This window comes from Gymnoscopelus microlampas (genome assembly GCF_963454915.1).
Source record: "Gymnoscopelus microlampas genome assembly, chromosome: 11".
Taxonomy (NCBI): domain Eukaryota; kingdom Metazoa; phylum Chordata; class Actinopteri; order Myctophiformes; family Myctophidae; genus Gymnoscopelus; species Gymnoscopelus microlampas.
Genome location: NC_139948.1, coordinates 32,371,869 through 32,385,740, shown reverse-complemented (window position 1 = coordinate 32,385,740; position 13,872 = coordinate 32,371,869). Strand labels below are relative to the sequence as shown.

Here is a 13,872-nt window from a genome sequence, read left to right as displayed (position 1 = left end):
GTCCTATGTGAAATGTCTGTCTGTATAAAGTACAATGTTTTGGTGATTCAGGTACACTCTGTGATTGGCAATGCAGGTGTCAACGTCTGTGGAAATAAAAGCATTTCTGTGGACAAACCCTCTTCTCTGAACTGGATCCTTGTTATATTCCTGCACTTAGGGAATAGTTATGGAATAGTGTTTTTCCTGTCTGATCAATGGACCAATATACGACATGTACTCATTAACTAAATGTCATTGTAACAGTAAATAAAGGATATCTTTTTATTATAAAACAATTGTTTATTATGTTATATGTTCCACAACACTTAACACCTTTTATAATAAAAAAAGTAAATCTGGTACTGCATAAAATAGCCTCTCTAAAATATACAACCAATGGACATCATTTTTTAATTTGGTGTATGGGCCTACGGTACAGTGTGAACTCCAAACACTAGCAGCCTTTTCAAATGAACTAGCAGTTTTCTGGAATGATGGGCCCAGCCCAAGTGCTTGACAAGCTAGTTCAGTGCAAGCAGTTGAGGAAAAGTAATTTCAGTACAGAGGAAAAATACCCTTTCTTTACTGACCATTACTTCTCTATTCACACTTTAAAATATCTGTCACCTAAAGAGAACCACAATCCACCTATACCCGTACCTTGTCCTGTCAGTTTTGGTTAAATTCAATTTCAGAAGAAATATTGCATAACCCTTGAATCAACTGCGAAACAATTACAAATGTGACAGTGATAATACAATCACTGGGGTCCTGTACTTCCATGTATAACATATCCCCTTCACAACTCCTCATGTTTGGGCTCCTCATCTGCTTTCAGTTTTAACTCGCTTAGTACAATCTTCCCATCTCTATTGCGATCCTGGTTATCGAACATATCCTTTATAATACTGTCTGCATCCATGCCTGGCCGCAGACGACCTTTCCCTTCTTCAATCTGGATCATGAGGAAGGCTGAAAACTGGAGAGATAGACATGTAAATGAACACTCTCAGCAACCAGACAAGTCAGGTTGTGGGTGTCAACTGTAGCGCTATAGTAAAGTGATTACCTATAACAAAAAAATGTAGATTTGGCTAGACTTAAGACTGATGGCTTGCTTACTTACCTCCACCAGAGGCACCTCTTTGTCACCATTAAGGTCCATGGCAGGGAACAAGGGATCTGGGCTTTCTCCCAGCCACACAAACATGTATCCCTCAGGCACACCCTTCTGTAAGTCCACCAATTCCAGCTCAAACAACAACACTGCACTGCTAGGCACACCTTTGGCTACAAAAGGGGAAAGAGAGAGAACTCATGAGAAAATAAGAAATGACACAGCTTGTGGCAAGCTAAAACCCCTGAAAAGTACTGTCATGACACTTGCATTTAACTAAACCTTACCAAAAACATATATATATTCAACTCAAGAGTTAAATCAAGGTGGCTTTTACATCTGAAGCTCACTAGTGGATTTTTCCCATGCACTAACAATCAAACATCTAATTGTAAACATAAACAAAAATAGAAAGTGGGGGTCCACCGTCCATATGGTGTACATTATGAGAGCAGACACTCATACTGACCTCCATCTTCACCGTGCCCCAAGTGGGGTGGAACGATCGTCCGCCTCCTCTCACCCACGCACATGCCGCGCAGACCTTCATCCAGACCCTGGATCACTTTGTTTGAGCCAAGTGTTGTGGTGGGAGCTGAATCATAGTGGTCCCTGGGAAGGAACCAGACAATAGTTGTTAAAAGTGACTCAATCTCTTTTACCATTCAGTCTTAATAGCCTACACTGCAATTAACATAATATTAGCACTGATATATAATACACACACACACACACACACACACACACACACACACACACACACACACAGTATCAGAAGCAAGGAAGTGGATACTGTATTGTCTCAAGCTTACAACCAGAACTTCATTAAACAGATGATCTGATCTGATCTGTTAATAAACTCCTGGTTGTAAACTGAAGACCGTGGACCTCATCATCAATTTTCGATTTCGATTTTCGAATTTCAAAATCACAGGTCATGCAGGTGTGTGTGCTACTGTTAGATATGTATTCCTACTGATGCCACTTAGACAAGGAGCTGACAATGACTGCATGTATGGACCAAGAGGATGCAGTGTAACAGTGTGAGGTGCAGAGGGCGCTCACGAGGAGTAGAGGAGGGTGCCATCCATCAAGGAGCAATTGTAACGGTACTGAATCAAATCATCAACATCACTAGTAATGTTGCATTCCTGTGGCTTGTGAAGGGTCTCAATCGTAATAGCATCTTTGGGGTTGTGGAAATCGATAACGTGGATGTCAAACACCAGCACTGCAGAGCCAGGAATGAGCTCTCCTATAACAAGGGATAAAAATAAAAAATAAATCAGTGGAGTCATTCCCATAAATGCTGATTAAGAATGTATTTTTTTTTCTTTCACAAGTCTGCATTGTCAGTCTTGTTTCACATATGTACCGTAACCCATGTACTGTATACGTTCAATTAATAAAGATCCAAAATATCTATGGTTCAGAGACTCACCAACGCCATGTTCTCCATAAGCCATGTGAGGGGGCACGGTGACCTTTCTCTTCTCTCCAATACATAGCCCCTGCAGGGCTTTGTCTATCCCTGAAATCACATATCCCTTGCCAATGTAGGTGTTGTAGGTACTGTTACGCTGGTAGCTGCCAAAGGAGAAGTGAGAAGACATTGTAATACATAGACCTCAAGCTGTGAAAATAATATGGAGCTATGCTTCTATATTACGCTTCAGAAACTGACGGTACTTTTCTCTACCTAGAGTCAAAGGCAGAGCCATCCTGGAAGGTGCCATTGTAGTGGTACCGGATGTAGTCTCCAACCACTGTCCTGCGGGTACAGTTCTTTGGCACCTCCTTCACCACCACTGTAAGCTTGTCTTTAGTATTGAAGAGGTCCACCATCAGCACTTCAAACACCAGCGTGGCTTGCGGAGGGATGTTACCTGTTGAGATAACAATCCTGCTTAGCAACACTTGACCACATCTATTTTATGTGTATAATAACTAGCATTGAATATCGGTTTGTAGCCTAGCCTACCAGATCCCTTCTCCCCATAGGCCAGGAATGGTGGAACAATGATGATCCGTCTCTCTCCCACACACATGCCGAGCAGACCCTCGTCCATGCCTTGGATGAGGTGGCCGTCTCCCACATAGGTATCGTAGGTTGAATTCCTAGAGTGACTAAATGAAGCAAAATAAACACACACAAATAGGTTAACTTTTTTTTTTAAGATGTCAAGATTATAATACTATGCTTCCTTTAAAGCTACAATCCAGGACTAATTTTAATGAATTAAATATGATCTTAACAAATCTGTATATTCTGTATGGAGTATTGTTAATACCATATAACTAGCAAATCTACAGTGGTCAGATAGAGAGGTAGATAGATCGATCAGTGACTTCGCTAGAAAGTGCAACCAGTGCAGTTGCACTAGGGCCCGTGGGGTGTGGGGCCTACCTTGGGGGGGGGGGGGATGTTCCACAGCCTGGGGGCCGCCACCGCAAAGGTATGGTCACCTCTGGTTTTTAAGTTGTTTTTTTGGTAGATCCAGTAGCCACTGGTCAGTTGACCTCAGAGCTCTAAGTGGGTTATGGCGCTGTAGAAGTTCAGCCATATAAAGGGGGATCAGCCCATTGAGAGACTTAAAAGCAAATAGCAGAAGCTTAAAATCAATTCTATATTTAAACGGGAGCCAATGGAGTGATGCCAAAACTGGTAAGATTTGATCATTTTTTTTGGTGTGAGGATTGGACAATGCCAGAGTATAAGGCATTACAATAATCAAGCTTTGATGAAATAAGGCATGGATCACTATTTTGAATTGTATAAATGGTAGATTTACCATGACAAGTAACCTTAGTTGATAGAAATGTAAGAGACGTACAGTGCATGTACAGAGAGAGACAGGACATACGGCGAGAGTAGTGGAGTTACATGTAGATAATGAATCTATGAATCACATGGTGTTGTAACTGAAAAGGTATCTCACCTGGTGTCAAAGACTGTTCCATTCAACAGAGTACCATTATAGTGGTAACGGATAAAGTCTGATGCAACAACAGTGCGTTTGCAGCTCTCTGATTTACTGAGGGTGCGGATCTGGACCTTGTCCTCTGCATTCCAGATGTCCAGCAGGAGAACATCAAACACCAGCACCGCATCAGGAGGGATAACGCCACCTATCAGACACAAATAAACACTCTGCTCACTAATCTGTGTTGTGACGCTTTTATCATATCCTATATTCAAATTGGCTTAAGGGAGGACCAGCCGGCCAGACCTCTGACATCAAGCTCCCCATGACTCAGCCATAATAAGCATATAAGAGTTCCAAAAGCAGCTACGCAAAATATGGAGTGTGTTGTCTAACCTCAATGTGTTGTCATGGCATCAGGTGCAAACAAATCAGTCAGCTCCATACATGGGCACAAAAGGGAGCATGCCCATATATGGGCATATACTGATGACATCAGGGATGTCTTAAAAGAGACAAGGACTGACAGATACAGATATCTCCATGTATGGGCAAATCAGTATGCCCATATATGGACATATACTGATGACATCAGGGATCTCCCTATATGGGCATAAAAGGGACATGGACTGCAGCCAGATCTGCGGTGTGACTTAGTCATATTGTAGATATTATTTCTTCAAGACTTATTATACATGTTGAGTCTCTACCTGTTCCTATGGTTCCATAGGCAAGGTGTGGCGGCACAGTGATCTTCCTGCGCTCATTAACACACATGCCCTGAAGCCCCCGGTCCATCCCTGTGATGAGTCTGCCCAACCCCACCTGGCTGATGAAGGCCGTACCACGGTCATGGCTGCAGGGGAACAGAGAGGTGATATTAGGGAGGTTGTAAAAGTAAACAAAAATGAACAACAACAATAAAAAAAGGTCTATAAAAGTAGTCATGTGTTCGATACTGTGTTCAAACACATGACAAATCATGCATTGGCAACTGTAACGCTTAGTAGTAGCATGGTTTAAGAAAGACGTTAGGGCAGGGGTCGTTTTCAGGCCAAGGACCCCCTAGCTGAGAGACAGATGAAGCAGGGACCCCCTCTATAGTGTATAAAATTGTGTTTCAGATTTAACTTTTTTTGTTTACTTGGTCTGCTCTTTTTCCCCTCTACACCAAACACCTCTTTGCCAAAAAATAGCAGATCTACAAGCTCACTGCGAGGCGTTGTGAGCTTGTAGATCTGCTATTTTTGGTGAAGTTCTCCTTAGGAAGGGATGATGGGGTTCAAGTGGTTAAGGTAAAAAGAAAAATCATATCACACAAAGATTTGGCGGACCCCCTGTAGTAACTCTGAGGACCTCCTAGGGGTCCCGGACCCCCTGTTGAAGACCCCTGTGTTAGGGCCATATCCAGGCCTACTCGCATCAGTGTGGTGATAAGGCCTTCATTGCATGATGTACACTGTACAGTACACCGTTACATGACACGTCTGCAACAGTCTACGGTAGCGTTCTAGCTCTGGTCCATAGCTTTAGAAGGAGAGAACAGAGAACTCCCTCTAACGCTATGGACCACAGCTAACCACAAACAAACTCAGCTGAGTTCATTCAAGGTTATCGCGGTGCTCATTTTGAGCAGGAATGCAAAAACAACCTACATTATTTTTAGCAGCAGTTTTCTCAAGATGGGGGGGGGGGAATCAGCCCAAATGCATTGATTCATCACGACATAAACGTACCTGGAATCAAACTTTTTCCCATCGGTGTGGAAAGTACCGTTAAAGTGATAGCGGACAAAATCCTCGTTTTGCACCTCTCTGGAACAAACTCTGGGGATACTGTAGCGATCGATAACGACATCCACGGACGCCGCGCCGGGGTCGCACTTCACATCAACTACGGCGGTGATGCAGAGCAAAATCAGACTCAATGCGAGCGCCATTGTTGGTGTAATCGTCGTGTTAAAACGGGTGAATGTTAAGCCGATGTAGTTGCAGAAATGACTCCTCCGCCAGTAGTTGTTGTAACTAGAGGAAGAAGTACTGGTCTGCGCCGTGGGACGTGTCTTTTCAAGCAGAGGGGGAGGAGTGCCCCCCCGGAGACCCCTCCTTTTAAACATGGCATTCTGTAAACGTGTAATGCCAGGTCCCATAACTCTAGTGGTGGTTCTCAAACTATGGGTCGGGACCCCACATTATTTCTTTTCATAAAAAAAGACCATTACTGCATCAAATGTAATCAACAAACTATAGCCTATGAGGCTATAAAAACTGGTCAAACATTGGCCAAATTGTCAAATAATATATGAAAGAGGCAAACATTTTGAAAATATTTTTTATATTTTGTGAAAATAGCAGATCTACAAGCTCACAACGCCTCGCAACGCCAGGCGTTTTTATCTGTGGAACCAAGTCAAACTAAATGTGATACCTCAACTACAAGTATACTTGTCAGGGTGGGGGGTCCCCAGTTTAAAAAAAAAGAGATCATTTTGGGGGTATCACGGCCTGAAAAGGTTGAGAACAACTCTATGGCCATGTGCCAGGTCCCAGGAGATTTCATCATGCCTGAATCAATCCTGATTTTGATTTGTTGATTCATTTACTGATTAATTGGAAGGACTTCTTAGGAACAATTGTAGATTTTCCCTGACCCGAGTTGGAGGAAATGATGTGGAATTGTTTCCGTGCACATCTGTCTGCCTCCCCCCCCAAAAAAACTCATATCGTGTAGCTTCAGGGTCCTAAAAAACCCAGCATCTTAAAACAGCGACCCCCTCAACAGTCAACAGTAAAACATGTTGAGGCGCCCTTTTAGTGTGATACGGATACCGGTATCAAAATGTAATGTTGTGACACAACAACATTGTTGTCTTCCTGAATTTCTCAGGGTTTATATCTTATCTTGTTGTATTGCCCCCTTGCAGTGGTGGGAAAAGTACTAAAACATTTTACTTAAGGTATACTTAATGTAGAAATACTCAAGTAAAAGTCCGGAATTCAAAATGTACTTGAGTAAAAGTACAAAAGTAATGGTAACAAAATGTATGTAAAGTACCCAAAAGTAAAAGTACTCATTACATTGCAGAATGTCCCATTTCACAAATGTATACAAATATTTTGAAAATAGCAGATCTACAAGCTCACAATGTGTACATGGCGGCGCAATGTGAGCGTGTGAGCTTGAAGTGGTTAATGTTTGTAATAATACTCAATCTACAAAGTAACTATTACTAAAGTTTTCGAATAGTGGAGTAAAAAGTACAATATGTGCCTCTGAGATGTAGTGGAGTAGAAGTAATTGGAGTAGAAGTAATAGTATAGTAATAGTAAAATACTCCAGTAAAGTAAAAGTACCTCAAAATTGTACTTGTAAGTACAGTACTTGAGTAAATGTACTTTTACTTTCCACCACTGGTATTGGCCCACTGGTGCGCATTGTTGCGCGCTTACACCAAGCGTCCGTCCGTGTCTCAGCATGCCAGTTTTGTTTGGAATGTAGAGCATGTGCTGCATAAGGACTGAAAATACCAAGGTCTGACCTTTATATCTTGTAGTATCTGCTATTTTCAAATAGCTGAAACAGAGCTCAAGAGGGTAATGTGTGTTTAGTAATAAAAATCTAAATGTACAAAGTAGGCTAACTACTAAAGTGTTCAAATAAAGGTAGTGGAGCAAAAGTACAATATTTTCCTCAGAGATGAATAGTGGAGTAGAAGTAATAAATTAGGCCTATTAAAAATTGGAAATACTCCAGTAAAGTAAAAGTACCTCAACATTGTACTTAAAAGTACTTGAGTAAATGTACTTAGTTACTTTCCACCACTGGTAACAAGTTGTATCATTGAGCCCAGCTCAACCAGGAATTCAAGGTGACTTCATGCATTCAATCCACGCCAGTTATAAATAAATCTATATTTCCAATCTAGTCTTAACTATAAAAAGAGCTCACACCATAATATGCACTATATGTTGGTTGTTTGTTTATTTGGATAGCATGTTGTTTAGACAGATGCTATGGTGTTTGCGGTATCCTGTTACTTTGTAGCAGTATTTGCATGACCATTTCCCTGTTGCTTTGTGATGCAAGGCCTACTCCGATCTTGCTCTGTATAAGAGCGTCTGCTAAAACTAATGCTTTAAATAATAAATAACCAGATCGGTTGGGCATTATGACCCAGGGAAAATCTAGGCCTGGTTGGAACTCGTTTCTTCCTGTAGATTCCCTGTTAAAGACAGGAGAATCCCAGGCTGTTCTATGGTCTGTCCCCACCTCCTGCTTCTGTACCGGCCCAGTGCTTTGGTTACTTTAGTAGCTCAGGGCTACGTGCAGTCAGACATGCCCATTCACTTCTAAAAGACGCCCGACGATTGAAATCCAACCTGTGTGGATATATACCTCCTCGCCGAGGAATCATGTTCCCGAGAAGTAGAGAGAGTTGTTGGCCTTTTAATTTTATCTCTGTGGCTTTTGTGATCATCCCAGTTCTGGTCGGAGCTCAGTATGAAAAGTACAGTTTTACAAGTTTCCCACCGAACGACATCATGCCGCTAGACTCTGCCTATGGACATGCTCTGGAGCAGTACGGGCTGCAGAACTGGGGGGAAACCATCAAGTACTTGGAGTTGAGTTTGCGACTCCATCGGCTGCTGAAGGACAGCGAGGCGTTCTGTAGCCACAACTGTAGCTCTGTGAGCAGAAGCAGGGACAATACTGTGGATAACGGCTCGTTCTTCAATGACACTAGCCTCCGCATCATGCGACACTTCTTGCTGCGGGCTTCTTGTCTTAAAAAATGCAAAGCAAACTTCCCCGTGTTTAAAATAACATACCCACGGAGGGATGTACTGGAAGCGTTCGAGAGCAGAACGCCATATCGGTACATACAATATGCACATTATCAGGTGAGGAGGACACTGACAGACACAATCTGGTGTCAGGGGTTGGGGACTGGTACCCACCCCTGTTAAGATATTCTTTACGCATGTCCCATTGGAGCCTGTGAGACTGTGCTGAATTGAAATAATTTACAGCCCAAGACAACCACCCACACAGCAGAGAGTTCTTGTAGGTAGCTAGATATAAATGCTATATTATTGTCTAAACTTTATATTCTAAAGAACGGCGGTTCGATATACTAATTTGTACATCTTAAGTCATTGCTGCACTATAGGCCTAAACTGTATAATAACTAAACAACACTAAGCAGATACAATATATAATACAGTATGTTCGTGGGCCAGATTTACTGGGATTGACTCATCGAGATGAAAGTAGGCTAGGCTATGTTTCACTAGTCTCCCTCCTGTCGATAAACCTGCAACTGTGAGCAGTTGAGAATGTGCCACGTCCCGCCACAGGCACCCCGTTAAACAATCCCCAGCTGGTACAATCACCTTATTCTTCTCAGCCAGACTCAGGAGGCACGCAGTGATGTAGGGCAGGCTACTGCCTGCTTTCTCATGAAAGGAAAAAAGAGCGACCAATAAAGTCAAAGTCCTGTTCTGTTAGATCACTTAACGTAAACATGTATTGTCATTTAGAACTGACTATCTATTGTAATATTAACTGCTATTTATTGGACATTTATGTTCATTCAATTACTATCAAAACACACATGGTCTGGTCGCTCAGCAGTGTTTTGCATTAGTGAATCATTGGTGGAGCTGAGGGGCATAATAAGGTCACATCATCCGGTAGTAGGGGCTAAGGGGTGCACTGTAGATTTGAAAAGCCATTTATTTGTGTCCCTGATTGATTCCCTGCATTTCAGTGACATCAAATAAAGCCAAGTATCTCGCTACAATCTCAGACTAAGACTAGAGGCTGTGTTGTCATTAGTAGTGGCAATGATGTAATCATTTATTTACATTTCTGCTTCAGCTTAACAACCTGGAAAAAGCTATTTCAGCAGCCCACACTTTCCTGCAGAAGAACCCAGATGATCCCTACTTAACCAAGAACATGAACTACTACAAGAGCCTGTTGGACCTGGAAGCATACCTCATTGACATTGAGGAACGCCCATATGAGGTTTGTGCTTTAATATTATTGTCCCCCAGAATACCTTTTGCTAGCTGGACTGCTTTTAAAATGTTCCAATGGTGGCGTTGCACCCAATCCAACACTAACCTGGTCTGTTGTTCAGAGTGTGTTCCTGAAGGCTGTGAAGCTGTACAACAATGGGGACTTCAGCAGCAGTGCTCGAAACATGGAGCAGGCAACCGTAGAGTTCTTAAAAGCATACGATGTCTGCTTAGCAAGCTGTGAGGGCTCATACGAGATAGTAGAGTTCAAAGACTTTTACCCGACCCTGGCAGGTAAGAACATAAGAAGAATATTCTCTATTGTTACAAGAGCAGTTCAAATAAAAATTAAAAATAAAAAAATGTAAATGTCTTTCTTATTGTCTCCTCCTTGCTCCCTTCAGATCTGTACACTGACGTGCTAAAATGTAAGGTAAAATGTGAGGCGGACCTCACTCCCAATGTTGGCGGATTCTTTGTGGAGAAGTTTGTTGCCACCATGTACCACTACCTCCAGTTCGCCTATTACAAATGTAAGGGCCAGTGAAAATGACTATAATCCTATAAATGGGATATTGTTGCATTACCTAACACAACAAGCCTCTTTTCTATTGCTCTGCAGTGAACGACGTAAAGAACGCTGCTCCCTGTGCAGCCAGTTACATGCTGTTTGACCCCAGTGACACTGTGATGCAGCAGAACATAGCGTATTACCACTTCTACAAAGAGCAGTGGGGACTGGAAGACAGCCACTTCCTGCCTCGGCCGGTGAGCAAAAATAATGAACCTTTGTATTTTTTATTTGAAGCAGAAACACTATGAACAATACAATATGAAGGTGTTTTATGGGTTTCCAGTTCCAATCTGCTGCTGAGCCAATCAAACAAAGCTATGGGAAAATGAAACGGAACAGGAAATAGGTATGCCACCTTCTGGAAACCTGGGTTATGCAGTTATGCACAGAGCCTATTGTGCTGACAACTGCTGCTGTCAATCAGTATGTTCAGGTTTTGGTACCCAGCATTGGCTGGGTTAGTGTGTGGTCGAAATAGGCCCTCCTGCCTTCTGTCCCCCTCCCTCCCTCCCTCCCTCCAGCAACCCCGCATCTCCCTTTCTCCCACACCACCTTCCCCCCTCATCATCTCTCCCCTTCTTCCTCTCTCCCTCTTGCTGATCATGCTCTGGTCTGACATCACACACAACAGAAAATGGCAATTTGCGCTGACGTCAGGGATCTCTATATATGAGCATGTGACATCGAGGTCCGGACTGACATCAGGCAACAGAAACAATTGCATATCAATGCCCATTTGCGTGCATAATCCGCCCACCTGCAGCATAATATGGTCGCCTGCCTGCCACAACTTTATATAGTAGCTTCACTACGAATGGGGGTTCCTTCCAGTGGTCTTAGACAATTGCTGTGCAGCAGCAGAAAGCAGCAGGGTGACACACCAAACCAATGCAGGAAAATCTATGGCACAAACTGGTATTGGCGTGAACGTTGACACAATTTAAGGGTGGCAATTAGTGGCCTGTATTATAGTCCTGTAAATACGTTTTCATCCTTTGGTCATGCTTTGCCTTGTGTTGCGTTTGTAGCATGCCAACTTTGCAAGTAATTGAGTAAAGCCACAAAGCTCAGTCCTTTGCCCTCTGAAACGGGGAGTCGGTTTTGCAGAAAATACTTTACAGGCGCCTGACTGAAAGGCAAAAAAAAGGAAAAAGTAAAACAAACACAAACAGTGCACACACACGTTGTTTTGCAGGATGCCGTGAAGCGGTAGCTTTCTTCTGCTGTTTGGGTCAGCTATGAAAAGAGGTTGTCACATTTGTTTTTCAGGAGGCTTTGAGGTACTTTAACCAGACAACCAAACAGAGGGAGATGTTAGACTTTGCACAAAACTACCTACAAACAGATGATGAGGTAAGTTCAGTATGATCTTGTCCTACCCAACACCAGGGTCTAAATTTCTGCAGCTTCTGCAGGAGTGCGGCTTTATGGGAAAGTCTCTTTAAAAAGGATTTGAAGAAAATGTTCAACATGAACAGTTCTGTGGTTACTCATTCCTTTTACTATGGAGGGAACTCCAGAGTAGAGACTAACTGATGAAAGGCCAGCACAAGGAAAACGTTGAGTAGAGAAAAGTATATGAAGTTGGGGGAGGGAAGGTGTTGTGTTTTCCGCCAGTTGAGTGTGGTATGTGGCTGGGAAGTGTTGACCGCTAGGCCCGGGCCACATGCATTTAACTTGGGTTAGCCCCTCCCAGTTCACTGCACTGACTAGACCTGAGAGGGGGAAGGAGGCACATAAAGATGGGGTGAATTACAGGGTGCTGAAGTGAAGAGGGAAGATTTGACAAAGAATCTCCAGATATATCCAAAGGAATGTTTGCCGGACCATACGTCAATTGTGACACTTTGTGTTGTGTTTGTAGCTTGAAAATCAGCAATCTTTTGGCAAGTATAAATTAGTCTTTAGGTATGCACCAGATAGATGTGAGAGGCCAATGACTATGACGTTTTTTTGTTCATCATTAGGATGAAGTAAGACCAGAGGAGGTCAGCACCAATCCTCCAGAACCACCTGATGCTGAGTTTGAGGGGATAGGAGACTACGAGGAGTCCTTCACTGCCGACTGGTGGCAGGAACCCAAAACCAAGTGGGACACTGGAGAGAATGGTGACTGATGTCTGCTGCCCTCATCCAGCTGTCTCCTGACTCATGTGAAAACATAACAAATCATGTGTCCAAGCTACAGAAACAGACTCTGCACATTCACAATAACAGTAGAGCAAAAAACACACACATTTGTGCACTGTTGGCACAAATGATAGATGCACACACATGTATGTGTTGATCAACACAATCTTTTGGGTCTGTCAACCAGTTAAAATCATTATTTAAACCGTAGTTGGATATACCTCTTTGTGCATATTTCAGTGAGGTGCATGTATAAATTATTGCCGTTGTCATATTTTTATTTAATTAAAGATTAATGCCTCGGTGCCTTGATACTAGGAAGGTGATGAATGTTGAATGATATTGTGCAGTTACTAAGTGGTGTGGAGAATCATCTGCCAAAATGTTTCAACCTCAGTTGATTTGTTATGAATTCAATTACCATGTACTTTTAGTACAAGCCTGCCCTTGACCCTTTTAAAACAGTCAACAATGGAGTGAGGAAATTTCCTAAATACTACCCATACAGCTGCACAATTCAAGGACACAATACAGATTTTATATCCTCAACTATCATTACTGTAAAATATGCATTTTATGTCAAGACAAATGCAATAAAAGGTTAAGTTCCTAGACTAGGAGTTTGAATCCTCTGGTGCATCCAGCTAGGCTGGACATTTCCAACAAACACATTTGGCCATGTTTGTGGGAGGGAAGCCGGACCGGCACATATGCTACATCTGATACGGCATGTGTATCAATCAGAGTATGCCTCTAGTTTACCATTACCATCCCTACCCTAGGACCAACCAGAACAAAGACCAGCCACTAGGGGTCATCAGTGACAAGGTTACAAGTGTGTGGGGAAATCAGGGAATTACATTGGGAGAATAAAGGCTACAAACTTGGGTTCTCACATTGCTTAAAAGTAGAATGCTTCCATGACCAACACAATGAGGTATTAACATGTTAATATTATCGTTTCACTTTATTATTATTTCTTCATCTCAGTTCATTCTTCTATAGGGTTCATCTATTTTTTTTCTCAATTCAAAAGTGTCTAAAAATACAGGGTATGATGCAACTTTTTTTCTCTTTCCTTTTCAGATTGTATTTGATACCAACTCTGTACAAATAGTAATA

The 13,872-nt window shown here is 42.4% G+C and overlaps 2 protein-coding genes across 2 annotated transcripts; one reads left to right on the top strand and one right to left on the bottom strand.

Annotated features, from left to right (window-relative positions):
• Positions 1-261: 261 nt before the first annotated feature.
• Positions 262-6,096, bottom strand: LOC311056031 (peptidyl-prolyl cis-trans isomerase FKBP10-like). The gene is made up of 10 exons (XM_084072373.1): positions 5,760-6,096; positions 4,734-4,879; positions 4,039-4,228; positions 3,081-3,226; positions 2,799-2,985; positions 2,541-2,686; positions 2,165-2,354; positions 1,569-1,711; positions 1,109-1,272; positions 262-961 (listed from the first exon to the last, which is right to left on the bottom strand). The coding sequence occupies exons 1-10, from the start codon at positions 5,960-5,962 to the stop codon at positions 782-784; spliced, it is 1,695 nt and encodes a 564-aa protein (XP_083928499.1). The 5' UTR covers positions 5,963-6,096; the 3' UTR covers positions 262-781.
• Positions 6,097-8,213: 2,117 nt separating this feature from the next.
• Positions 8,214-13,301, top strand: p3h4 (prolyl 3-hydroxylase family member 4 (inactive)). The gene is made up of 7 exons (XM_084072378.1): positions 8,214-8,924; positions 9,904-10,053; positions 10,169-10,340; positions 10,451-10,579; positions 10,669-10,814; positions 11,890-11,973; positions 12,588-13,301. Exons 1-7 carry the CDS (start codon positions 8,436-8,438, stop codon positions 12,735-12,737), a joined length of 1,320 nt encoding a protein of 439 aa, XP_083928504.1. The 5' UTR covers positions 8,214-8,435; the 3' UTR covers positions 12,738-13,301.
• The last annotated feature ends 571 nt before the right edge of the window (positions 13,302-13,872 follow it).